The 26,837-nt window shown below is 40.0% G+C and overlaps 1 protein-coding gene across 1 annotated transcript in view; it reads left to right on the forward strand.

The window, feature by feature from the left end:
- The window catches only part of ptpn20 (protein tyrosine phosphatase non-receptor type 20), a 32,528-nt gene that overhangs the window by 1,175 nt on the left and 4,516 nt on the right, over positions 1-26,837 (forward strand). The window contains exons 2-47 of the mRNA XM_055162972.1: positions 1,043-1,200; positions 1,309-1,472; positions 1,867-1,932; positions 2,014-2,193; positions 2,301-2,373; positions 3,112-3,192; positions 3,300-3,375; positions 3,462-3,615; positions 3,740-3,811; positions 3,898-4,072; positions 4,144-4,279; positions 4,371-4,509; positions 4,598-4,750; positions 4,899-5,084; positions 5,165-5,327; positions 5,404-5,668; positions 5,749-5,819; positions 5,913-5,990; positions 6,097-6,204; positions 6,570-6,686; positions 6,814-7,022; positions 7,355-7,456; positions 7,543-7,636; positions 7,900-7,985; positions 8,393-8,552; positions 9,744-9,955; positions 10,138-10,236; positions 10,309-10,769; positions 11,693-12,311; positions 12,580-12,750; positions 12,825-12,999; positions 13,073-13,283; positions 13,362-13,399; positions 13,642-13,728; positions 14,207-14,265; positions 14,628-14,789; positions 15,063-15,312; positions 15,622-15,719; positions 15,866-15,951; positions 16,246-16,373; positions 16,445-16,593; positions 16,685-16,775; positions 17,213-17,547; positions 17,618-17,833; positions 17,915-17,977; positions 21,541-21,675. Of these exons, the coding sequence (XP_055018947.1) occupies positions 1,077-1,200; positions 1,309-1,472; positions 1,867-1,932; positions 2,014-2,193; positions 2,301-2,373; positions 3,112-3,192; positions 3,300-3,375; positions 3,462-3,615; positions 3,740-3,811; positions 3,898-4,072; positions 4,144-4,279; positions 4,371-4,509; positions 4,598-4,750; positions 4,899-5,084; positions 5,165-5,327; positions 5,404-5,668; positions 5,749-5,819; positions 5,913-5,990; positions 6,097-6,204; positions 6,570-6,686; positions 6,814-7,022; positions 7,355-7,456; positions 7,543-7,636; positions 7,900-7,985; positions 8,393-8,552; positions 9,744-9,955; positions 10,138-10,236; positions 10,309-10,769; positions 11,693-12,311; positions 12,580-12,750; positions 12,825-12,999; positions 13,073-13,283; positions 13,362-13,399; positions 13,642-13,728; positions 14,207-14,265; positions 14,628-14,789; positions 15,063-15,312; positions 15,622-15,719; positions 15,866-15,951; positions 16,246-16,373; positions 16,445-16,593; positions 16,685-16,775; positions 17,213-17,547; positions 17,618-17,833; positions 17,915-17,977; positions 21,541-21,675 (7,077 nt within the window). The 5' untranslated portion in view covers positions 1,043-1,076. The remainder of the gene's footprint in view (positions 1-1,042; positions 1,201-1,308; positions 1,473-1,866; positions 1,933-2,013; positions 2,194-2,300; positions 2,374-3,111; positions 3,193-3,299; positions 3,376-3,461; positions 3,616-3,739; positions 3,812-3,897; positions 4,073-4,143; positions 4,280-4,370; positions 4,510-4,597; positions 4,751-4,898; positions 5,085-5,164; positions 5,328-5,403; positions 5,669-5,748; positions 5,820-5,912; positions 5,991-6,096; positions 6,205-6,569; positions 6,687-6,813; positions 7,023-7,354; positions 7,457-7,542; positions 7,637-7,899; positions 7,986-8,392; positions 8,553-9,743; positions 9,956-10,137; positions 10,237-10,308; positions 10,770-11,692; positions 12,312-12,579; positions 12,751-12,824; positions 13,000-13,072; positions 13,284-13,361; positions 13,400-13,641; positions 13,729-14,206; positions 14,266-14,627; positions 14,790-15,062; positions 15,313-15,621; positions 15,720-15,865; positions 15,952-16,245; positions 16,374-16,444; positions 16,594-16,684; positions 16,776-17,212; positions 17,548-17,617; positions 17,834-17,914; positions 17,978-21,540; positions 21,676-26,837) is intronic.

Raw genomic sequence — 26,837 nt, forward strand, 5'->3', positions numbered from 1 at the left:
GAATCTCAGTTACATACATGTTTAGCTGTGGATATGACTGAAAGGTTTTTTCTTCTCCTTTGATGTGAATTTTATGATGATTATTTATGTTTTCATTTGTTTGTGTTGTGGTTTTAACAACTTTCTTATTCTGTAAAGCACGTTGAATTAATTTGTGTATTAATGGTGCTATACAAATAAACATGGCTAGCCTTGCCTAAAAAGAGTACTAGAATTTAAAAGTACATCATGTAAGTTGCCCTTTTACTTAATGAATGTACATGATATTCAGAGAATAAGAAAAAGTTTTACTGGCATTATCAGTGAAGAAAATTCATTAACTTGGAATTTGCTTTGGTGATATGGTGCAACATAAAACAATGAATGATAGTACTAAAACATAAACTCAGATAAAGGCAAGCAAAAATGATGTAAATTATAAATAGACTTTGACTTCATATGCATTGTTGTTATAACCATTGGTCAATATCAGTATGTACCAATATAAATTAATTTAAACCATTACTCCATTTTATAAAAGATGGAGTAGCTTATTAACAAGACAACTGGGTTCAGTTTTAGTATTTAAAAAATGCTTATTAATGGTTCAAATAAAACTGACTATGAGACAGATGTCCACATTAAACAAAAAGTTTAATAAAAGTCTACAACAAAAAAATATTCTGAGTTGGTAAATACATCTCACTGTATGTATTATAAAGTAATTTGTTAAACAGCAGAGCACAGCACATGATAACAAACTAAGATTGGTGACACAGGTGAGATGAAAGCCTATTACAGAGTGGGAGGGTCTGAGAAACCAAGATGCAGTGACCCTAATGAATTAAGGTAATCTGCTCAGAGTCTGGGGCAAAGAACATCATTTTCCTGGAAAGTTTCTCAGATTTAACTCTAAAGACATTGCCTTGTTGTTTTTAAAATATTTTAATTTAATGGAAATTATGACAAATTAATTTCAAGTTTAAACATACATATTTGTTAAACATATAGTTAAATGGTTGATTTGAATCCTTGTCTCAACCTTTTTTTTTTCTCATTTTAGAATATATTTGGCACAGATTGGAAATGTGTACAGGATGAGCAGCACATTTGTGACATTAGCTGAAGTATTAGAGGCTCGAGGGGGCCCTCTGCTGGAGGAGGAGGTCTGGTCTCTTCTGCTGGCTACTGCAGAGTCTTTAGTAGATGTCGCATATAAAGGTATGTAGTATTTTATGACTATTTTGGTATAAACCACTATAGTCAAAGCTTGCGTGGCATTTACATTGATCTTCATTTAGTGTAATGTTGCTGTTTGTTATGTTGCAGGCCACAACAACATGTGTAGTATTATCAGCCCCACCTCTTTGTTGCTTTCGGCCTCTGGTACCTTGGCCTTTAAGAACTGTGGCCTCTCTGATGAAGTGTCCACCTTCACTGCTCCAGAGATGCTCCAGAGCCGAGTGGGTGCCACCAAACCTGCTACAGAGAGGGTCAGTGCACACATTTGCATGGTGGTTTAAATGTATAGTGAAATTACTATTTACTACTATTTATTTAAGTATATAAATGTCAATCAGTCATTTCCTGGTTAAGAAAAAGATGACGACAAAGTATATTGAAGATTTAATTGCCACAGAATTTAAGTTGAAGGAACTGTGCACACATGCCATCTAGTGGCTGGGTGAAGACATGTATTCAAATTCTTGGTTTTAAATATGAATACTAGTGTGATGAGCTGGAATGGTATGAAAACAATACAGAAAGGTCAAAAGGTTTGTGTTTTATTTGTGGAATAAGGAACAACCTGCCCTGGGTTAAAGTTATGGCAGTAAAGTGTTAATCCAATTTATCTTGTCCTTATCTCAACCTCTGCATCTTCAACAGATGCTGGTTTACTCACTTGGCATGACTCTCTATTGGTCGGTTGATTTTCACCTACCTCAAAATCAGGTAGGACTTCAGCAAATACCATTTTTGTAATTCACATACAGCTACATATTTCCAAACTGTAATTGTAATTGTCTTGTTTAGCCGGTCCAGTTGAGTGACCACCTAAACAGCCTGCTCCTCAGCATGTGTGAGGACCTGTCCCATCGAAGGACTAATCTAAACTCTATCCTGGAGGCATGTGAATCTCAGCATAAAGCCTCCATCCTGCCGTCTCCCACCCGAGTGATCAGACAGCTGGTGGAGGAGGTCTTTCATGATTCGGTGAGTTTAAAAACTGCACTGTGCTCCTTCATGAGAGCAGTATAAGCCCCTCCACAGGTGTCTGCACTAATCTGTATAAAATAATGATACAAGTGTGCTCCCTGCAGGACAATGGTTCTTTGACAGACAGTAATGTCCCTCTGAGCGGCCGCAGCCAAATGATCAGAGAGAGACTTCATGGTAAGTAGGCCTTTTATGGTTTTACTTAAAGACTTAAACGTATATTGCACAACTTTTCTGGAGGATTTTGTCACCGGCTTGTCTTCATGGAGATGTTATTGAGATGTTATTGCTTTGCCTAGAATGTTCCACAGTAGACATTAAACCTATCTATATCAAGGGAGACAACTATAGTCTACATTACAGGTCAGGTCTGTGGAGAGGCAGCCCTATTCACAGAGAGTTTTGGTATTTTTGTATTTTTGAACAATAGAAAACCCTCTAATGAATAAATGCTAGATAGATGTATTTAATGTCATAGCAATAATATCTCCATGGATGTAAGCAAGTGACATACCCTCCTCCAGAAAAGTTGCACAATGCACCTTTAAAGAGTGTTCTAATAATTTTTAAATGTGTGGTTTTTTTTAGCTAAATAATGCAAATATTAGTGGTATATTCTAATCATTAGCAGTATATTATGTTTACATTTGACTGACTTTGTGTAATTAAATTAAAATGCTGCCCAAACAGTAAGAGCTAAAGAATATGCAGTTTCTGTTCTTTTGATTCAAGACAATGTGCAAGTCAACAGGATTAAGATCTTAGCCTAAAGCAAGTTGAGGATTAAGGTGCTGCAAGAGCCAATATACTGAGCCTGGAGACTCTTAGATATAGTCCGAGTGGTTGTCATGTGCACATCTCAGTGTTCTTATGCAGCACATGTGAAGGAGCTGATGAAGCTGCATTATTTCACAGGAAAGAGAGGGGCTTTTCCAGACTTTAACGACAGCTCCGCAGAAGGGAGAAGATACTCAACAGACTCAGACTCAAAGTCAAGTAAGAATGACAGATATAAAAATAAATACCTTTGCATTGTCTAACATAATACATAATAATCACCATTTTGTTACAGAAATAGTGTGACAAAATATTGTCTTTTTTAGGTAGTTTACCACACAGACCTTGGAGAAAAAGACCAAGAAGTTCTCCAGCACCTTTATACCACTCTTCATTAGACAGGTATGTGCACATCACATTTTTACTCAATACTGTAGCATAATAAAAATGATTATGAATCTGAAACAACTGTCTTTCACGTGTTGCAGACTGCACCGTGGAGTTCGGCACAGAGAGAGTAACAGCAGCTGGATCGGCAGAAGTCCACACCACGACATCTCTCCCAAGACTTCAGGGCGGTCCCACAGTCCCTCCATCACCTTTAGTGAATCCTCGTTAAGTCTCAGCCAGAGGAAAAATAAGGTATATAAGAGATAAAATATAACATAATATAATATAACATCTATATGATCTATGCCACTTGTTTTTTTTTTATAGCCAGTTGTTTTTATTTCATGTATGATTTTGGTTTTGTTTTTCTCACTAGCCTTTGGGTCCTGAGTTTATTAGAATGTCAGATGAACAACAAGTTGTTCTAGAGCTTCCAGGATCTATTGTGGTAATTTTATTTAACATTTTTTTGGTATTTAAATGTATTTCTTTATTTATTTACAGTGTATGTGTGCATATGTTTGTTTGTGACAGTCGAAAAAAGGTCGCTCCTGCTCCTCTCAGAGAGAGGTGAGTGTAGTGCTGCCCAGTGGACAGTATGTGGTGGTTCGCTGTGACATTAAGTCCAAAGCCAGAGATGTGTTTGATATGGTCGTGGCCCATGCAAATTTAGTGGAGCATTTCTACTTTGGTCTTGCATTTATAGATGGTAAGTATAGTTGTATTTTAATGTATTCATGCTAACTACAGTTATAAGTATATCTGCATATATATTTGCAGATGATGAATACTTCTTTTTGGACCATGAAACAAAAATTTCCAAAGTTGCTCCTGACAGTTGGAAAAAAGGGCAGATTTCTTCTTTTTTGGTCTTTTTAAGAGTCAAGTTTTTTGTAGATGACATCAGCTTTATTTTGTAAGTACCATGTAAATATATGGTTTGCCTACATGTATTTCTAACTTAATTATTTAATTTTGTATTTCTCAAATGTTCTCTCTTCTTTCAGACACAAACTGACCCGTCACCAATACTACTTGCAGCTGCGTAAAGATATTTTGGAGGAGAGACTTTACTGTAATGAGGAAACAGGCCTGTTCCTGGCAGCTCTGGCTTTGCAAGCAGAGTTTGGGGATTACATGCCAGAGGTACAAAATACAGAGAAGTGTATAAAGTCCTTGCCTAAATTAGATTGAGTTAAATATCAGTGCCTGATGAGTGTGCTTCTCCTTCCAGCTTTATGGAAAGAATTATTACCAACCAGAGCATTATGTGTCCAAGAGAATGCTGGAGAAGCTGGCTCTGCCCAGTGTCAGGGAAGAGCTGCCAAGACTTCATGCAAGTCATGCCCAGATGCTGCCAGAGGAGGCCGAAACTGAATATCTAAAGGTAGACAGAAAAGTATTGTGAATACAAATCAAATATTTACGTATATTATTAAAATATTTAATATTTTTTTCCCTTTTAATTGGCATGTTATTTATATTTGTATTAATACATTTATTAATATATAATTAAAATATTCCTTTGTTTTAAGATTTGCCAGCAGCTCCCAGAGTACGGTGTCATGTTTCACCGAGTGGGCAGAGAAAAGCGGCCTGTGGTGGGCGAGTTGGTTTTAGGGGTCTGTGCAAAGGGTATTATTGTGTATGAGATGAAAAACCACCTTCGCATTGTCACCAGACGTTTTCTTTGGAGGGAGACAGACTCAATATCTACTGGGGTAAAGAAGTACACATTCATAATAAAAATTAACATTCACATTTGAAAGCAATTATGTGACATTTTGTGTGTGTTTGATAGCGGCGTAAACTCATTATCGAGTGTGGAGGACCAAGTGGTAAAAAACATGGCTTTGTGACAGAGAGCTCTAAAATAGCACAGTACCTTCTTAACCTCTGCTCTGCTCAGCATAAGTTTCACAGTGAGATGACATCAAGGCAGCTTAACCACAGTCTAATTCCAGGTACTGTTTACAACACTACATAGGCATTAATGTAAATAAATACAAACTAATATCTAATTATTCTCTATTTCTTTAGATGAAAATATGGATAAGTATATGTCAATATACCAAGCTCGCAACTTACGACTGAAGCAGCTATCATGTTCGGAGGGCATGTTGAACCATGTCGGATTGCCTCCTGGCCAAGCAGACTCTATATCCAAGTCCTGCGACGACATTACTGCCAAACTGGAGGCCAGACTCCGACAACAGAGAGAAATGAGGCGAGAGATGAGCCGTGAGCTCAACAAAGAACAGGCTGAGCTAGGAGACGCTCGTGATGTTAAAGAGAGGACTTGGAGGTAGTTTTAATGGTTTAAATATATTCAAATGAATCTATCAATAAACAATATGATGCAGAGGTAAATCATTTTTGTTGTAGCATTACTGAACCCAGACGGATGTCAAATGTTTCTCTGCAGAAGCAAGACTCAGATGCCTCTTCAATACGAGGTGAATTATTACAGTTTATGTGCAGACAGCTCTCCTTGTCTTAGATAGCATAATTTTATTTTAAATAAAATTTTCCATATTTCCTGTGTACAGTTGACACACCCACCAGAAGCACACCAGAACGGGAGATAGTGTGTGTAGCCCTGAAAAAGGATCCTAAACTTGGCTTTGGTGAGTTTTTAGCGGTAATTGCAATGAGTGTGGTGCAATATTAATGAGTAGAGTGGAGACTTGTCAAATTGTTTCACATTGTCTCACCTCTGTGGTCCTGTTTCAGGCTTTGTGATTGTGGGAGAGGATAATACAGGTAAACTTGACCTCGGGATCTTCATCGCTTCTATTGTGCCTGATGGACCTGCAGACAAAGATGGGCGGATAAAACCAGGTAACAACAACAACATGAACATCAGTCTCTTGGTATTTTTGCTACTTATTCAGAATTTATTATTACAATTTATATTTTTTCTCTTTGTCATAATAATATATTGTGAGGTGTGAGCTACTGTGTTCAAGTAATTTCCTTTGTGGATCAATAAAATGTGTCTAAATCAGCAAAGGAAACTGAACAACAACTTCTCATAGTAAGAAATCTTATAAAAAAATGACAAAACACATATATTAGTTGGCTCTGTGAACAAGTAGACCAGGATCTACTTCTCAAAATAGAAGAGTCATCTAGTACTGATGTTTTCTGATAATTATTATAAATTATTTGAACAATATTGAACATATCTCTGTTTCTAATCACAGGCGGCCGTCTAATCTCCTTGAACAAAATCAGTCTTGAGGGGGTAACGTTCAGTGATGCGGCGGCCATCTTACAAAACAGCCCTGATGAGGTTGAGCTTATTGTCTCTCAGCCTAAACGTGAGTGCTTTGGTTTCCCTTTGAGAAAGTTCACAGAGTCATATAAGTGTTAATAAATCCTTGTCAAGCTATTGCTATGTATAGTAATGATGTTGTGTCCTGTATGCCTTTCCCGGTGCTTCATCAGAAACTCTCAAGGACAGGGCGAGCTCCCTGAGTCAGAGCAGCCTGGGTCTGGCTTTGGAGAAGGGTTTCGGCTCCCAGACCACGCTGAGTGGCACAGAGTTCCGACCTGCCGTGGAGGAGCTAGAGGAGGCCATGACCCTTTCCAACATGGCAACACCAAAGCACAGTAAAAGGCTGCACATTCCTGTTGTGCGGATCCATGACGCCCAGGTCAGTGTGTTTCCATAGAAGTCAAGTGCACATCCGCTCAGGGGGCAAAGGTCAAGATAGACAGCATGCATCTGTTGTCAATATGTCCCATCTCTGAAGAAAAAGAATACTAGAAAAAGCCCTATGTATGTTAAGCTAAATATGTTTTTGTGGAACTTACCAAAGAGTGAATCAGTTACCACCGCTGGCAGTACAAATTGTGTAATAATGAGATAATAATAATAAGAGATAAGAAGTGATTTTCAATAACAGTAAAAAACAAAATACTGACAAAATAGACCAAATGTTTCTTTGATCTTTATGAACTGTTGTTGTTGTTGTTGTTTTTTTAGGATGTGTGTTCACGCTCTCCATCAATAATTAGTCTGAAAGGTGGTGAGAAGTTTGTAGTTGAGCTGAAGAAAGTCAATGGAAGCCTCGGTATAAGTGTAGCTGTGAGTATATTACATGGTGTACTGTGTCCTACAGAAAGCAATATGCAGCCTATTTAAAACTTACATTAACTGTCTCTCTGCCAAAGGGAGGGGTAAACACCAACGTCCGCTACGGAGGAATCTACATCAAGACTTTGGTCCCTGGAGGAGCTGCAGAAAAAGATGGACGCATTCAAATTGGTAATTCTATCTCATATGTATATCTGTATGTTAGTGCACTATATACTCATCTGTTCTTGTGTCTAATTTATCTAGAACTTGTTACTTAAGTCTAAAAATCACTGAAGTCATATCTTTTAATGCTTTGTCTCCTTGGTTCATGCGTCAGTGAGCAAACGTGATTTTTATTTTTGTTGACATTCACATCAACGCTGACAGACACAAAGTGGTTTCTGTATTGATGTTGTTAATGAAGATGTGATCTGTATTTGTGAATGTGACAGGTGACAGACTGCTGGAGGTTGACGGATCGAACCTGAGGGGCGTGACTCACCAACAGGCCGTCGAATGCCTGAAGAGAACTGGGGAGGTGAATACACAATTAAACTCTCACTCATTATATGGGACTCTATCTTGGTCAATTTCAATGTCATCTTTTTAACAGTGAGGTTATCGCTTTAAAGGTGCATTGTGTAACTTTTCTAGTGGAGGGTCTGCCACGTTATTCTTATTATAAGTCTGTTATTGCTTTGTCTAGAATGTTTTACAGTATAGATTAAACCTTAGTTTCTACACATATGAATTAGAAGTTAGTCGTTCTTTTTAGGAGCTGCAAATCATTAGGTTCTTAGTATGCAGTCATTTGCATATTGATTCAAGCTCATTTTAAAATAACATGGATTTTGCACTGGTTTGTTACTCCTGGCCAGATGTGTTGCAGTGAGTGAAATAGTTAAAATACCAGACTAATGAGTGATATTTCTTCATTCATTATAGGTGGTGAGCCTTTTATTAGAACGAGAGCCCACAATAGTCCTGGAGCCTAAACCAGAGCCCCCCTGCCCCCCCTTGGTACAGACACAGCCCCCCAGGACCGAAGTCTCCATGGAAACGACCTTGAGCGGACGAGCTAAGGACTACAGCTTTGTGACTGATGGTGAGAGGAAACAGCAAGGGACACATATGCTAGCAATAACATCAGACAGTGTTAGCCGCACACACAAGCAGAGAAGCCCAGAGGATCCTGAGTCATCTGACAGCTACATTGTGCTTGCTGTCAGACACATCCAGAGCTGATGCTGCCTCTGTCCCCTGAAACCACATGCTAAAAACCTCCAGGCTGCTATTTATCACCTCTGCCGAAAGAGACACTCTGCTACCTCAAATACAAGGCTTTTTGTACTATAAAAGTCACAGTTTTGTACTGAGATGACAAAATGATGACTAGTATTATGGTAGTTTTTTAAATAAATGGTGAATCTATGGTCATGAGCTCTGGGTAGTGACTGAAAGGACGAGATCGCGGATACAAGCGCTCGAAATGAGTTTCCTCCGCAGGGTGGCTGGCGCTCCCTTAGAGATAGGGTGAGGAGCTCAGTCACACGGGAGGAGCTTGGATTAGAGCCACTGCTCCTCCACGTCGAGAGGAGCCAGCTGAGGTGGCTCGGGCATCTGTTCCGGATGCCTCCTGGGCGCCTCCCTCGGGAGGTGTTCCGGGTATGTCCCACCGGGAGGAGGCCCCGGGGAAGACCCAGGACACGCTGGAGGGACTATGTCTCTCGGATGGCCTGGGAACGTCTCGGGATTTCCCCGGAGGAGCTGAAGGACGTGTCTGGGGTGAGGGAAGTTTGGGAGTCCCTGCTTAGGCTGCTGCCCCCAGGACCCGGCCCCGGATAAGCGGATGAAAATGGATGGATGGATGGATGGTGAATCTAGTTGAGGAGGAAGATTTTAGGTAGATAAATAGACAGACAGACAGATTCTTTATTGATCCAGACGGAAATTCAAGTTTTGCTGCAGCAATTTATACTGTGCTTCTCAGTCGCTTTTGTGTCTCAGTCAAAGGCCTCAGTGCAGTTTATAAGGAGAACTGATCAGGTAGGATCAGCAGGGCAGTTTGAGGAGAGGAAGAGCCCACAGTAAAAAAGTGTTCCTCCTTTGGGTCCTGCAGCATCACAGCAGTGTCCAGAGGAAACCAGGTGAACACAACAGGAAAGCCTGTTCTAAGCCTCATTTTTTTGTTTTGAATTAATATTATGTTCCTTCATTAATTGTGGTAGTAGCATAGTTGTGATTTGACCACAGTGAATTATGCTTCTCAAACCTTCTTTAATCTTTGGGTTTGTAGAAAACATTCATGAAGTTGTTCTGAAGAAAAGTCTGACTGGCCTGGGCTTCAGTTTCTACATCACACAGTTGAGCTCTGGGTTGGACAGGGGGAGTCTCGTCCGCATAAAGCGCCTGTTTCCCGGGCAACCAGCTCTTGAAAGCGGCATGCTGCGTGAGGGAGACATCATCCTGTCTGTCAACAATGAGCCGGTCAAGGACCTTTCCTACCAGGTAAGCATTAGGTGTTTAATTTGATTGCTTTTTCTGTTGTTGTAAGACCTCCTTTAGCTTACTGACCTATGCAAGATCTTGGACATGTCTCTGGTTCAGTCATACTTTTTCAATACAACTTTGGCAGTAATATGTCTTGTTACAGCAACTGAACTCTTCAATGGATTATTGTTTTGTTGTAGAGAGTGCTATTTCTGCTCCGTGGTGCACCATTGGAAGTCCACCTGCTCATTTGTAGACCTGGTCCTGGGGCACTGGGCGATATAGATGATAATACACTGGTAAGACTATAGAAATACTAAACACAATTTCCTATATATTGTATGGTTTTATAGCCTTCTGCGTCCTTTCAGAGTCCGGCCCCCACACGTGAGAGTCGATCGCGCTCTTTGGATATTCACCTGGGAGACGACTACAGCCAGCTATTGAAATTTCAGTTTGATGCCAACATTCCAACACTCATACAGCCCTGTAGCTCTAACCAGGAAGAAAACACAAACAACCAAAATAAGAAATCAACAAGTCCAGCATCAGGGGACCAAGACAACATTGCTCTACCCTCACCTCCTCGATCGCCTCCAAAGTGTCCGACCTCACCCCCTTCACCAGTCACTCCTCCCTCACCTCCCTCACCCCCCTCTCCTCCCTCACCTGTGGATACTGAGGCCACACCAGCCACAACAGATCAACACCCAGAAGAGCCGATGAAAGAGCGCAATGTGGCAGTGATAAAGAGAGATGTGAGAAAGACAGGATCTCATGTTACTATCATGGATGTTTGTCCTAAGAGCACCTCCGACTCAGTATACACCAGGTAATTCACGAAAAGTCTTATGGTGAGCTCATGCGCCTTCTATTGAACTGGGTAATCTGGAATCTGGATGGTAATCTGGTGGTCACTGTAGCTAAATTATAACCATTATGGCCACAGTTAATCTCTTAAAACCCCCTTATCATTCCAGCCTATGACTGAATTCAAAGTGAATCTGTTTCCGAACCCTTTGGAGTACAAAAAATTGGCTGAACACTTTGAGAAGCTGAGGCAAAAAAGTCCAGGCCGAAATAATATAAAAGTCCTATTATGAATTTTGGGGTTATTTATTTGTGGGTACGTAGTACAAATTAGTCCAGATTCTATTCATAAAAACTGATTTGACTGAAAATAAATGGGTTACAAATTTCCCATTATCAGAAGGTGGACAAACCGAAATTAATAAAGAAGAAATGTAGCACCTGTTAGTGTTTAGAATATATTTGCCATCTAATAACAGTTTATCCTCAAAGTTAAAAGCAGGCACAATTGTTGTGCTAGCTTTGCAGCATGTCTGGTTTGACAGCAGTAACAAATTTTATAGTGTGGCACGACAGTGGCTTAGTTGATAAAACTGTAGCCCACAGGCCCAAACGAAAGGTCTGCGGATCAATCCCAGCAACCACTAGTGCTTTCTGTTGTTGAGTCTTTGGACAAAATACTTAACCCTGCCTGCCTGCAATGTCTGAGCACACTGCTTTATGAATGCATATGTTTGTGCAAATGGGTGATGGTTCCTTTATGGGAAGAACTTTCAAGGCCAAATAAAGATGTAAAAGTACTATATAAACTGAGGCCATTAACAACCAATAATAGGCTTGGGGCTATAATGCTGTCATAGTGGGTTTTATTAGCTATTGGAAACCATCAAAATTCAACTATAAAAACTTTAATCATAACTTTTATTCTGTTGTCTGTTTTTGCAGTGGAATCAGAGAGGAGGCAGATGGGAGTGTGACATACTGTCTAGTGGGAAATGGCCTTACAATAATGGCAGATGAAGAGTATTTGACCATCAGCTCTACCCTGGAGCCTCACCACAGACTTGGCTCCAGTTTGCCCCATCACCCGGCCCCAAACACTTCTGCACAAAGCTCTCAAAATACAGACTCTACCTCTCATCAAAGCGTGCACAACCCAAGCATAGTTTCTCATACATCTGGGGTAACCATCTCACCACTGAGCCTTTCATCTGACACTCCTACCACGTGCCCTCTGTCGCATCCAGCACAGCCACTCACAACCCAACCTCCCAAAGCAAAACACCATCCAGTTCAACAAGGGCTACTTCAAAGTCACCATAAAGGCACATGCAAAACCAGCAGACCAGTTGTACCTCCACCTCAGCCTCCTGCTCCAACTGTAACCCCCATCACAGCTCAGGTCATACCAATAGTCCCACCCAGCACCAGTCCCCCCTTACCCCCAGTGTCCCCCCTCCCCCCAGTGCAAATCCATAGAGAGGAGCCGGAGAAAAAAGAAAAGGAGTTCAATGATGATGACGACGATGAATATGATGAGGAGGAAGAAGAGAGTCGAAGAAAGGTATAGCTTAATTATATACTTCAGCAATTACAAGCATTACAACTATTATGGACTGTGGATGCATAGGCAAATAGATAACTAATTTGTGTATTTATAATAACACTGATATGAGAGAATTGTATTGATTACAGTAGAAAAATTAACCAAGCAGATTTGTATACACAATAAAGTGCCAATTTATAAATAACCCAAATAAATAGTAATAGTAAAAAGTAATATGTAATAAAACCAACAAGCTCAGCATAACATACAATTTGTACTTTTTCAGGGAATGATTAAAGAGTTTGAACTCTCAGTGCTCCTGACAAAATCAAGGAGTGGCAGCTTTGGATTCACAATCACACGAAGCAAACTGGACAACTGCTATTACATACAAGAAATACTGGACAACCCTGCCAAGGCCGACGGACGCCTCAGAGCTGGAGACCGTCTAGTCATGGTATGAAATTAAGTGTACTTTTCTATTTCAGTAGCAACTTTTAAAAATATATAATTTATATTTGGTATCTTTAGGTAAATGGGCATGATGTGACCAGTGTAGCAGATGAATTTGCGATGTCGATACTCAGATCTTCATCAAGACGTCTCAGTATGACCATTGGCAGAGCAGTGACAAACTTAGTAGCTCCACCTCCATGTGACAGCCTGCCAGACATTGTTCTGTATAAAACTCCTTCAGGACAGCTAGGTAGGTCCACTTACATAATAACAAACATTACATATTATTTTATATCAGTTTCATGTTTATGCATCTATTGCAGGAATAAAGCTGACTGGTGGTATTGGTAGTAAATGGCAGGGAATATACTGTCTTGAGGTAGTGCCAGGCTCACCAGCGAGTGAAGAGGGCAGTGTCCAACCCAAAGACAAGATCCTCTATATCTGCGGAAAATGCACTCTGGGAATGACACTGGAAGATGCAGTGAAAACTTGTGAGAATGCTCCCCGTAAAGTAAAATTGAAAATTATTAGGTATGTGGCAACTGCTTTAAGAATCTGTACCATATACTAGGAATTACAATTAAAACTTCTTTTGATTTTGTTATTTAGAGATGAACAACCCGTGACTCCTAAGGCTAAATGGAATGGTACGTCTTATGGTACATTTAGTTTGGTATGATGTGCTCTGATGACTATTCCAAGGAGACCAGATCCAATCCTTGTTCAGTCATTATCTAAAGTATCTGAACTGTACATTCTGTGGTTATTGATTATTCATACATATGAATTTAGAACACCCGGAAGACTAGCAGCCATCATACAGGCAGCTAATGGGGATCTTAATGAAACAATAAACAATAATAAACAATGAATATATGATATTTTCTAGGACTATTTGATTGGAAAAAGGACAAAAAGTTCTTTGCCCGTTTTGAAGACTCTGTCTCTCCTGAGAAAGAGGCTCCTCCTGAAGAAGGTAAGAACTTTGTCATTCACTTGTGTTAGTGTTGTTTCTTGTATGGGGTCATGTTAAAATGGTTGTATTGATACAAAGATTGGAGTAGTTGTCAGGTGCGCTGATGGACAAATCCTGGGCTCTTGCTGCAGAATTAATAATTAGCGAGGCCCGACCTCCACTGGTGTATTAGACTGCAAGGGTGGAGGCACCACAGACAGTGAGTGTGAGGGCAGGGAGTTCACTTTCTGTGGCGGTGCTTGTACCAGTAGGCAACGCAGTGACAATATAAAGACCACTTTACCTGTGATAGAAAGAGGTGCTCCCTTCTACTTTTGTCTGGTACATAAGGAGGGAGGTTAGTGTTTAATGTTAGTTTGTACGATAACCTGATTATGTCTGTAAATAGTTTTATTTTATTAATGTTATTTCCATTTTTATGGATAGGATTTGTGGATTAAATTACACTTTTAAACTAACACTTTCGTCTATTCTGCAGAGGCTGTATCTCAGACAGCTGATCGATTTAGATGTCTCTCAATGAACCAAGAACAGGATGTAAGTAACTGTATTTTAGTTCTATGTTTAATGCTGCAGAACATTGTAGGCAAAGCAGTAACATCTCAAATGGCAAGCTCTCTATCAGAAAAGTTACATAGTGCATTTAAAAAAAATATCTGCTGCTAATTGTCCATTGTGGTGTTTTACTGTTGCTGTAGCTTTTAAAATGGTCACTACTGGTCTTTTGAAACACCCTCTGTAACTTGAGTCCACTATGTGTCAATCTGCAAACACATTCTCTGCTGGGGGCTGACTAGCCGCATCAGTGTGTGGCTGTCAGGCTTCTTTTCACTTGGCTCCAGGAGTAACTCTACTGGTTGAACTTACCTCAAAACTGTCTTGCTCCTGATGTGTCTTAGAGCTGTATAATGCAAGTGGAGTTCACAAAGCCTGAAGGAGGAGGGCTTGGCTTTGCTCTGGTCGGAGGAACCAACGGCAGCATGCTTCGAGTCAGGGAGATCTGTTCTGGGGGAGTGGCAGAGCAGGATGGACGTCTGAAAGTGGGAGATATTCTATTAGAGGTAAACACACGAGTAATATATTAAATTAGATCTGTATGTAGTTGACTATAACATACTAAAACATACTTGAAAAATGTATATTGAGACAATAATTGCACTTTTTAATATATCAGCTATTAGCCTTTAAATCTCCCACATAGGCAGGACTTTACAATATGTATATCAGTATAGGCATTTAGGAAGTACTGAAATAATTTATAATCTTTTCCATATATACTTTTCAGTATGTTTTTCCATTTTATCTACAGAGGTTTTTGTATCTGTGTGTCTCAGGTAAATGGGGTGATTGTGTCTGGACTGAGCCACAGTAAAGTTGTGGACATCCTGCGTAAAGCTGAGGGCTCAGTGCAGCTCACGATCTGCAGGGACATACTGACCTACACCGAATCGCCCCCGCCCCCAAACCTGTCCGGTCCCACTGAGGCCATTCAGGCAGAGCAGCCAGCCTCTCTGCCTGTGCCAGACACTGGAGCTGCACCAGAAATCATTCAAAACAAACCTGTGGAGCACCCTCCAGGCAAGTGTCATTTTATATATTTTATACTGTATTTGACAATGTCTTCATTTATTCAAAAAGTCTTTTGTACTTAAAATTAAAGGTTTTCTGGTATTGATATTATTTATTAGGCAACTAAAGAATATTTTCCATTTATGTTCATACATAGCAGTTTCTTATTTATGGGTTTTATAGTTATACACTTCCTGTATAACTATAAAACGCTATACAAATTTACATAATACATTTAGTGCATTATTAAAAGCCTCAAATATACAACTTAGATGTTTAAAAGTGCATTACAAATAATGCCTATTTACACATTTACAGCAGCAGCGGAGCCTGTGGTCCTTGAAGCACAAGTGTGTCTTACTTCACCACCTCCAACAAAACACCGGCTTACAGTTGCTACAGAGGAAATATCCATCCATCAGGTAAAGAACTTTGAAAATCTACTGCATGTCCACATACATGATACTGAATGTAATTGTGTCTCATTCGTTCAAACTTGTATCCTCTGTCTATACTAACATCTACTTATCATGTGTGGCCCTTCTGTTGTTGCCCCCTTTGTCCGGAGCAGGACAGCTGTAACAGCACCCCTTCTCACCAAGCTTGCTGTCCACCCCTCAATGTCACTGACATGTTGCATGGAGCTACTGACAGGTTGTGACCTACTATAATACTCACTGTGTAGTATACTTTTCTGTCATTTTCCTGTCTGTTGCATGTCTAACCACAAGGAGGCAGCAGAGAGCAAGAAATACAATATTGTAGTGACTGCCCCTTAGGTCAGAGAACTAGGTGTTTACAGACAGAGTAGAGACATCTCAGAATGCATGAACATTCTAGTATCTTGTTTATTATTTTAGGTGGAAAAGTCGCAGGGAAAGGAAGTCAGCCTTGCATGATTTCAGCCATTCCTACTGAAGAGTAACCCCTGCCCCCTGACTCCCCCAGGAAACAAATTGTGACCAAACTTTTGGATCAGTCCTGCAAAGATCCCTGGAAACCACAGACAGATGGCTGGAGCAGTGAAGAAGATGATGATGTCTTTGACAACAACAAAGAAATACCAACTCAAACAGGTGAAGGTGTAATACTATATTCTTAGAAATATGATAAGTGATAATTACTCAAAGCATTCCTACTTTTTCAGACACACCAATAGTATCTGAGGAGGAACTGTCTGCACTTGCTGCCATCAGTCCCTCTAAAACCAGCCAGTATTCAGGCTCCAGAGTCAAGGCCCTCATCCAGATTCTGCAGCACCAGCTGGACCAGCAGGAGCTGGTTAAAGAATTCATGGTGCGTAATGCACATTATAGTCATATTAAATACAACTGAAGCATTACATTTTATTACAATGTAACTGAGACACTTTTAACATTACATGCAGGCTCTAGAACACCTGACGCCCTCAGACAACTGCCTGGTGGCAAAAGCTCCTGAAAACAGAGACAAAAATCGCTACAGAGATATTCTCCCTTGTAAGTTTCAATAAAAAAAACATTATGTAAGTCATAGACAATGTACTGTTGTATGTTTACTCTGAAATACTTTAAGCAAATCTGAAAAAATATCAGAAGTTTTATTAATGCCTTAACACCTCAAACAATTTCTGAAGCCAGATTTCAGGCCATTGGCTTGTTTGACCTCACAAGCCAAAAGTAAGCCATACATTCCTTACTGCGTCTGGCCTATCGGCCTCATCATCCTGAGCAAACATCTTCACAGCACTGGTTTGTCCAGGCTGACTCCAGAGCTCTGAGCTGTTTACTTTCTCCTGGCAAAATTAGGTGGCCCTGTTTGATCTTTCTGACTGATGGATTTATCAAGAATGTGTAAATAAATCAAGCAATAACGGCCCTTTTATCTGAAATGATACCTAGCATGTATTTCATCCACATTTTTCTCTCACCTGTAGATGACCAAACCCGTGTTTGCATTGGTGAGAACCACGACTACATCAATGCCAGTTACATCCGCATGCGTGTTGGAGAGGAAGACTTCTTCTACATCTCCTGTCAAGGCCCTCTGCCTTCCACAGTACAGACTTTCTGGCAAATGATCTGGGAAAACAAGTCAGATGTTATTGCCATGATGACCCAGGAAGTAGAAAGAGGAAGGGTCAAATGCCATAAGTACTGGCCTGAGAGGTTAGATGTGCCGCTGGATTTACATAAGTACCAGCTTCATCTGGAGAACCAACAACTTTTGGAGTACTTTCAGATAAAGATCATTCGCATGGTTGAAAAACAGGTGTGTCTAAAGTAGACTGTGCATTGATACCTTAAAAACCCTTCATAGTAAAAATACTTGTGCTTTACAGACTGGTGAGACTCACATTGTGCGTCACCTAAAATTCACACACTGGCCAGACCATGGGGTGCCTCACAGCTCAGAGCAGCTGGTTCGGTTCATTCGGTATCTGAGGGCTGTGCACCATAAGGGCCCCATCACAGTGCACTGCAGTGCGGGCATTGGCCGAGCAGGAGTCCTCATCTGTACCGACATCATCCTCAGCCTCATCGTCAATGATATGCCTGTAAGTAAAAGTGAAGTCTTTATTTTGCCTGTGACAAATGCATTGTATCTTAATCCTTTTATCATGTCTGTCTATACTTAGATTAACGTTAGTGACATTGTAAAAGAAATGAGGCGCCAGCAGCATGGCATGATTCAGACAAAGGTCAGTGACAGTAGAAAGCTCAGAGTTCACAAGTCCCAAGCTGACATGGAATTGACCTCTCATTTCAGGACCAAAGGTACAAGTCAGTATTTCAGACAAGCTGGCTGGAAAGTCTTGGAGGTTCAAAGGCATTTTGGAGCTTCATGGCAATCAGTGGCTACCAGACAGTCCCAGAGACCACAAAGTGGTTTGAATGTGTCCCCTCTTCTCCTGCTGCCTGCAGAGCACTCACTGTGCACAGTCTTTCCCAATTTCTGAGGTCATAGTTCATGTATTACTTTGTTGTCTGAGTTGAGGCCAGTTGTTTGATTGCAATGTGCTCTTGGTGTTGTTTTCTGCCTTTACGGGCACAGGGATGCTCTCTGTGTGTCTCATGTAGTATATTTTAGGTGTTTGTATTAAGCATTTTGCTACTATCTAATATTAGGTTTAATGTACATTGCTAATTCTTTTGCACTCTCAACATTGACATTTGGATGACTTGCTTGAGTAAAATGTGTATTTGACTGATTTACCTTTTTATCAAGTGCATTTCCCCTAAACAGAAGGGCATTAGCAAAAGTTCAGTAGACCTATGTTCATGAGCTAAGGACAAGAAGAGACTCAAGTGCCTTGGAAAGACTTCTGTTCACTTCATATTTACCCAAAGCAGTGCTGTGTTTGGGGACAGAGAGCAGGAGCTTTGAGTGCATCAGTGGATACACTGTTTATAGCAAAAGAGACTTGGTTGATTTGAGGATTACATGTCAGCTTTTGACAGGTATTTAATGTAACATAGCAAACTATTAGCAATCTAATGCTTGTACATTTCTTTGTCTTTATGTTCATTTTATACAAAGTTGTTATCATAATGAAAGTCTAATAGCACATAGCCTGCACATCCCAATACAGATGAAGAGTGATGTTCGTAACAAATACAAACATGTATTTTAATAAACATTTGGATGTGGATACATTTATTTGGGTTTTATAGAAAAAATATTTGTTGGGGACATCATCCTAGATCTGTATTCCATAGCTATTTTAGTATAAAGTCAAAATGCAAAAAAAAAAAAAAAAATTGGAAGGGTTTACAAACATCAATTTTGCCACTTCAGTATGTGTATATGATGTAAGCAACAGACTGCATTTCTGAGTCACTGATCAATGACCTGTTGTTGGTTCAAACCACATATTTTGGATGTAAGTGCTTATAAGCTTTGATCCTCGCTGCTATCACACACACACACACACCAGCTTCTGTAATGCATGAGCCCGAGTTTGAGCGCGAGTCTGAGCCTGAATCTGAGTCTGAGTCCAGGGTTTGTCTGAACTACTGTGGAATGTACAAAGCTGATCACTCTGAAGTGGTTGGAGCATCCTTTGGACCACAGAGCATGCTGGTGCTGAACCTTTAGCCATGTGGATGTCTGAGCCAGAATTCATTCTGTGTATGAAACATTATTCATGTTTTTCAGGACTGTTTCCATCAGTGTCATATTGACAAGCACATATAGGGCTCATCTGTGAAGATTCATCATGTCAACATCAAGAAAGTGCTTATGCAAAGGCAATGTGAAACGTAATAACTCTTATTTGCACAACTGCTTATAAAAGCTAAATTATTATTGTCACTGTACCAGCTTGTTTGTTGACACAATGTAATACCTCCTTCTTAAATAAAGGTTGTTTTGAAGCTTTTCTTTGTCAGACTCTCAGTTCTCATGTATGGACACAACATAATTCAACTTAAACAGCGGAACAGGACCTGTAGAGTGGGTTTTCCCTGATGGCACATAGAGAACAGAAATCCGGAGGCGGCCCTAAATCTAACTCCACTGAACGCCTCTTTACTTTTACTGCAGGGTATACTCCCTCTCGGGTTTTATAGCAGGGTAAATACGCAGGTCTCAGTGGGGTCTTTGTGACAGCACAAAAACGTGAACACACTTCACACACACACACTCAAGAACATAAACCTGACACAGAGGGGAAGTCAAAAAATGAATTTATTTCTACACAATCTGGGCTCCTGACTGAATATCTCATTGTCTCATAATTATAAATGTTTTTCACGTCAAACCTCAACTTCTGCATAAAAGATCTGAACATTTACATACACTCGGTGTAGAAATTTTAGGACCCAACTGTGTTTTGTTTCCTTCATAAATGCTTGTGTAATCCTGCATAACTCTCACCAGAGCTGAATATAGTTAGTTGCAAGGGTCTACATCATTAGGTGACATTACTGCAGCTGCCAACCCACTTTGAAGCTAGTAATGGAGTTAAAATTTCCAACTCATACACATTATTTGAATTATAAGACATATAACACTTATCAAATCTAAGGAGTTCAAATGATTAAAACATAATATAGGAGCTTTAAAGTAATGACAAAATGAGCTATAATGTGTTTTGTGGTTTGCTGTTGACTTTGGCCCTTGTAAGTCGACCCCACTGGCCGCACTCTGATGACAGCACACTGACACAGACACAGAGACCCATTCATCGTCTTTGGAGCTGAATGTCACTTCTGGGAACGTCCAAAATGTTCAAAACCACCATGTTGTCAGAGCGAGTTGATTAGGGACTCTTGTGCATTCACTAGTAATTATCTGTAGCTGGTTATTTAAAGGGTTAGTTCTGTTCCCCATCAGCCTTTCTGTGGGGTGCTGTGAATGAAGTATAGAATTACACCCAGTACTTTGGGATTGTTAAATCATCAAATAAATATGCTGTTACCTGGTCCATAGGCAAGACATTTATATAGGATTAAAAAGGAATACATAAAAAGCAAATTCTAATGTTAATATATTACTGTGAAATCTGACTTTGAATTATCAATACATCGTTTAAATACATTGCTTTAGGCCTTGAAAAGCTCAATCATTCTATAAGTTAGCATAAACCTACAGGTTAAATACAAGATGTTTTGGTTTCTTGAACTTTGTGAGGACAAATCAGTCAATGCAGTTAGAGGAAAGGCTCCATTTCCACATCCATTAATCACTAATGATTAAAAGGTGACCTCAACACTAAATGAGCAACTGCCAGTGGATACTTGTTTGACATCTGGAGTGAAGCATTTGAAATAAAAAATGTCCTTAGGTGTCAAAAGGTTATTCAATTAAACAGGCAAAAATGTGTAGAGCAGCAGAAAGCTTACTTTACGAACTGCAAAGTGAGTGGCAAGGATGGTCTTCTCTTTGTCATTCTGCCTTCTAAATCATACGCCACTCCAGAGCAAGGTTGATTAACACCTGCTTTCAATTAGGGCGCTCTCCCACATCACACCGCGTCCTGCAATAATAAAAAAGAGTTTACGCCCCATCACGCCGAAGATGTTCCCGAATTAGAAAGTCATTAAACCATTGGGAGGAGACGCACAATGTGGCTTGAGCATCGTTTGTCTTCATTTGAGTGGGCCCTCCATCGCCATCTCCACGGGGGCGGCTAATTGAAAAAGGCCTACAGAAATGCGATTGTAATAATTTATTGCTCTCAGCTTGTGGAGTCCTGGGAGTCATTTGTATTCATTAGTGTAAATTCAAATTATGTTTGTGATTAAAATGTGACTTTGACAGGCAGAGGGGCCTCAGACAGGACAGGCGCTGATGGGACCCCTGCTCCGGGTCACTGCCTCCTGCGTTCGCCTCACTCCAAACACAAGGAAGAGCGGCATTCTCCACCTCGCTGCCATCAATCTGTGTCTAATTCAGGTTAACACATTAACGCTGATGGACTCTAGTTAGGCCCTCATTGTCTATGCCCTATGCACACAACTGTTAGAAGCCATCTTCAGAAAGACACTAAACACTCATTTGTCCCTGATTCAATTTTCTTGGAGAAAATAGACCAAACAGTTTCTTCAAATGTCACACAGTGATGTATTTAAAACGGGAGCTGGCAGTTAAGTAGGTCAGTGTCAGTGTGATGAACATCAGGTCTGGCATGTCTGACTGTCTCCTCCTGTCACAGCCCAGTGGACGGGCAGCCTAGTGCTCTCTTACTGAAACCACTCTGATGCAGTCAGTGTGAGAGACTATCACACACACTCTGACAAATGTCAGGAGTGATTGCTCTGTTTAGTTTCCATGGGATAAATGACAAATGTCTCCCAAGATACATCTGTATCTTACTCTATCTCTACTTTCCCAGGTACAAGATTCTATTCCAGGTATAACAAACAAAGTATTGCTGTACATACAATCATACATATATGACTTAACCTCCTCTCTTGCAAACAAGTCCCTTGCTTAAAGCAGTGCTCTGAAAACAGATTTCCCTTCTCAATTACATGAATCACCCACACTTTGAAACGTCACATATTAGCCTACTGAGCAAACATGGAAAACATCTCGGCGTACATACATCCCCAAAAGTGGAAAATCCCAGAGTTTCCTTCTGACCCTGGTCCGCACTTGACACAGGGACAACAGTGCCAGAGGACATGAATGGGGCTTTTCTCTGAGGTGAGGGAACCCTCCCTCATGTTCAGGTACACACGCACAGGGCAACCCCCTCGCACTCCCACGCTCCTGCCCTGCAAATGTCAGGCCAAAGGAGACCGGGTTTATCTTGGAGCCGCCTGGTATTTTTACACCTTCTGAGAGCTCATACGTGAGACCACTAAACAGGAAGCTATAGTCTTCAGGGTATGCCTTGATATGAAACAAATGTCAAAATATATTTTTAAAAATGGTTTTATGTACTCTTAACAAATAATACAAATATTACGTCTAAAATGAATTGTAAGACCAGGAAAAATGCTACAGAGAGTCTGGAGCATCTGAGACATCATATCTCAGTTATACCGTGAGGATGTTTATTATCTTTATCTGTTTCCCTGCGCATGAGTCTGCTCTGCCTAGGGCAGCTTTCCTGTGTCTTACACAAACACTTTATCAAGACGCACACCTGCCCAGTGTGTATGTTTTCTAATAAGCTGCCTTTTCCTTTGAGATAGGTGCTGTTTTCTGTCTGGCCAGGTCTGGACTATAAGCAGATTACACTCGAATGCCTGGGACTCATGTTGTCACGGTAATTTTTAAGAGCAAGATTAAGGATGCTAAAATGTCACAGGATTTAGTGAAGAAAGACTCCAGACATTAGCCCAGTGTTTCTTGTTCTTAGCATCCTGCATGTTAAACGTTGAGACGTACATTTTCCAGTGCACCTATAGAGGCAGCTGTTGTGTGTTTCTTTAACGTGCTGCAGTGGCGACGTCTGCGCTTAGGGGTGACTGGGGGTACCTCGATGTCTGTCTCGTGCCCCGCTGTTCCACCCAGGAGCCTAAATACTAATGGCTCTCTAATGTATAAATGCCATTCTGAGGGCATTAGTCACACTTTCTTTCTCTGTACTGCAAAAGCACACACACCCAAAGGAGACGCTCTATGAGGCATTCGTCACAGTACAGCCCTGCCTACGTTAAGACCAAAGACGAGGGCCAAGGCCAGGGGCTGAAGGGCTAAATTCTGCAGCACCAACAATGCATGTCAAAAGAGGCCTATCAGAGGCATTCTTTTAAAGCCCCGATGACATTTTTAGTGCACAAAGAGAAGACAGCAGGACCATGCCACAGAGCACTGGAGAAGAGTGTGGAGTTCAGTTATATACAGAGTGCTGACAACTGAATTAAAATGTCCAACAATATTTACTTTCAGGCAGCATGAAAAGTTCTGGTTGTTCTAATGAAATATTTTTATTGTGATTTTAGATTAAGGCCAGTGGTGAAAAACATACCAACCATATCTAGGGATTTCTTGACAGCTTACATCTTCATCCTCACATTAGGCATTATTGATGTAAATTAAAGCAATGATGTGTGTGTGTGTGTGCATGAAGCTGTGGGGATCATTAACACTTATTTAAGGCATCATTTATCACAGAACAGCCATTAATCACTATATAAGTAAACATCCTCAGTACTGCATGTATATTTGTTGTGTGGTGTGTGCCAGCTTATGTTTCTGTGTGGGCGAATGAGGGTGACCTTAGCTGGGTTTTTGACATTTTCCCACACACATCTGAAAAACAAACTGACAGGCAAAAACACATTGATGAATTTGTCATCTTCCTTTTTACACCCACGTGCATGATCAATCAAATCTCATTCAAAACTGGTAATGCCTGAACAAAATTGATATTTGAAGGAAAAACCTATTGCTAAAGGCTGTTTTCAATGTAATTTTAAGCCACTGGTTCACAGAACTCACCATATGTGTTCAGCCCTCAACCCTCTTCATAATTCGACATTTGCAATGCAAACAGGCAAAATTATTGTTAAAGTTTAATTTCATCTGCCCACAGTTGCCACTAAATTGTACTTATATACAATAATTGTATATATATATATAATAATTGTATGTATGTATGTATGTATGTATGTATGTATGTATGTATGTATGTGTGTATGTGTGTGTATATATATATATATATATATATATATATATATATATATATATATATATATATATATATATATATATATATATATATATATATATATATATATATGACATAAAGTAGTTTGATTTGTTTGGCTGCGTTTTAGCATATTTGTAAAAATAAAAACTTGCCAAAACCAGTTATGATGTGCAGTCCATTGCTGCGCTCTTAACTTAAAAGAGACAAACACCATTGATTGCATCACTGGGGCGCACTTCCATAAGTCTGTTTTTAAGAGTCAGTGGCGCTCACTCGAGGGACATGGACATCATTATAGTAGAGCATCAATCAGAGCATTTAAACCGAGCGTGACCATGTGACTGTTACTGAGCCGTGACCAGCGCAGCCTGTGACCTTATAACAGAGGCTGTAAAACACAGAGAGGACCTTTGAGTCTGCTGCTACTCCCCAACTCTTTAACATGGCTAACAATGTGAACTCTCTTTCAGAAGAAGTAAAAAAAAAAATCAAAGCACAAAATTAAGAATATCATAACACAGTGCTCATTTGTGTATAGTTTGGCTTGTGTGCACTAACAACTATGTGCCTGTATGTGTGAGTGAAATAACAGGGGATGGAAACTGTAATGAGGTAGCAACGTTTACAGGGAAACTCCATGAGGAAACACCTCGGCAGCCCTCTCCTCGTGCCCGTTCCTCTCAACACAAATATACTGAGACACGTGCCCAGTGAGTCACAAGCAGAGCAAATTACCTGCAAAATATTACCTGTATGTATGAACACTATATCAGCCATTGCAATATTTAAATAAATGTAAAAAATGTCAAAGTGATCATCCTGTTTAAATTGTTTTATCTCACCCAAGCATACTAATAAGCTATATAATTAATAAATATATGCAATGATCATTTTTGCAAGAAATGATAAAAGTGCATGTAGAAAGCTACATGCACTTCTCTTATTTCTTGTAAAAATTATCATTGCATAGAGGAGGTTCAACCACCTGTTTGTCTCAATGGAAATGTCAGTACTTTGTCATAATGTTCCACAGTATGGCATTAAACTGTGTGTATCCTGCATTTATTCAGTTCAATTAGATTTACTGATAAAAAAGATATCAAGGAAAACATTCATACTGTGGCTGTCTTGCCTCTCCACAGAGCCAACCTGAAATTGGAATTGGCATTATCCCCTGCTTGTCTCCATGGATATAGATAAATTTAGAGCTATACTGTGGAATATTCCAGGCAAAGCAATCTCCATGGTGAAAAGCAGGTGGTCAGACGCTGCATCACAAAAATTACATGCAAGAAACTGGCTTTTAGGAGTTCTACCTCTACACCTTTAACATCAAAGTTACCTTCCAGATTTCTCAATAATTTGAACAGGATGCCTACACTGCCCTCCTTCAAAGTTTACAAATAATTTGCAAAGAGGTCCAGAGTTCCCCGAAGCACACTTTCCACAGTGTTAGATGTTGGTGTTTATCAGGTAGACCCTGGAGAGAACCCAGGCTGGAAACTTCACGATGAACTGCTTTAATGAGTGAAGGGTGGGGTGAAAGGGCCTTGCAATTTGATTTCACATCATGGCACCACCAAGTCGAGTATGACTGGATGGAAACACCAGGAGCAGTGGAACAAAACAGTGAACAGAACTAACAGGGACAAAGAAGAGCCTGAGACATTTCCATTTTCACGTTTCACAAAACTAAACTTTCAAACTCAATTTTGAAACTAACCCAAAAGCTCAATAAATCATCCTAGTTTTGATAGTCAAAAAAAAAAAAACGCACTAATTAACACAAATAACAGTTAGAGCTGTTCAAATAATCACATTTTAATCAATCATCAATTTGAGATTCAGTCTTCTCTAATTGTTAAATATGGTTGGGGCTATTTAACCTTGAGTTCCACAGGCAATTCTTTGTCAGTAAAAGTATGTGTCTTGGAGCATAGTTCAGCTCTGGAATAAGAAAACTGCCTGTTTTTGAGTTAAATGGCAATTATTAAGTTTTGTCTGTATTTTAGAAATTAATATCTCATATTGATCGACCTAAAACAATAGTAGCTGCTTATCATTGTAGTGCTGGCACTTGTTGGGTACACTTGTGTTCTGTTCACATCTGACAACTATTACCTCCTAAGTCCCTGGTGCTCTGTTATGACACGTTACCATGACGCTGTGACACCTCTAGAGACGCCAGCTTCATCAATCATCCACTGTCACAAACTTCTGACAGATTTTTGGACAGAGTGGGGCCTCTTCTTTTTTCTGGCATATTCATATAATGTTAAACCTGTCGCAATAACACATTCTGAAGTGGGATATATTCCTACAGAAAATACCATAATAAATGATAAAAATAACACTACTTTATTGCCACTCACAGAAAAAGCAGTACAGAACCTGGAGGCATGAATCTTTGAGAGATTGTGATAGTATTGTCCATTCCAGTCTAGCTATGCTT

The sequence above is a fragment of the Boleophthalmus pectinirostris genome, unplaced genomic scaffold (genome assembly GCF_026225935.1).
Source record: "Boleophthalmus pectinirostris isolate CB_2022bp ecotype Guang Dong unplaced genomic scaffold, ASM2622593v1 HiC_scaffold_5, whole genome shotgun sequence".
Taxonomy (NCBI): Eukaryota; Metazoa; Chordata; class Actinopteri; order Gobiiformes; family Gobiidae; genus Boleophthalmus; species Boleophthalmus pectinirostris.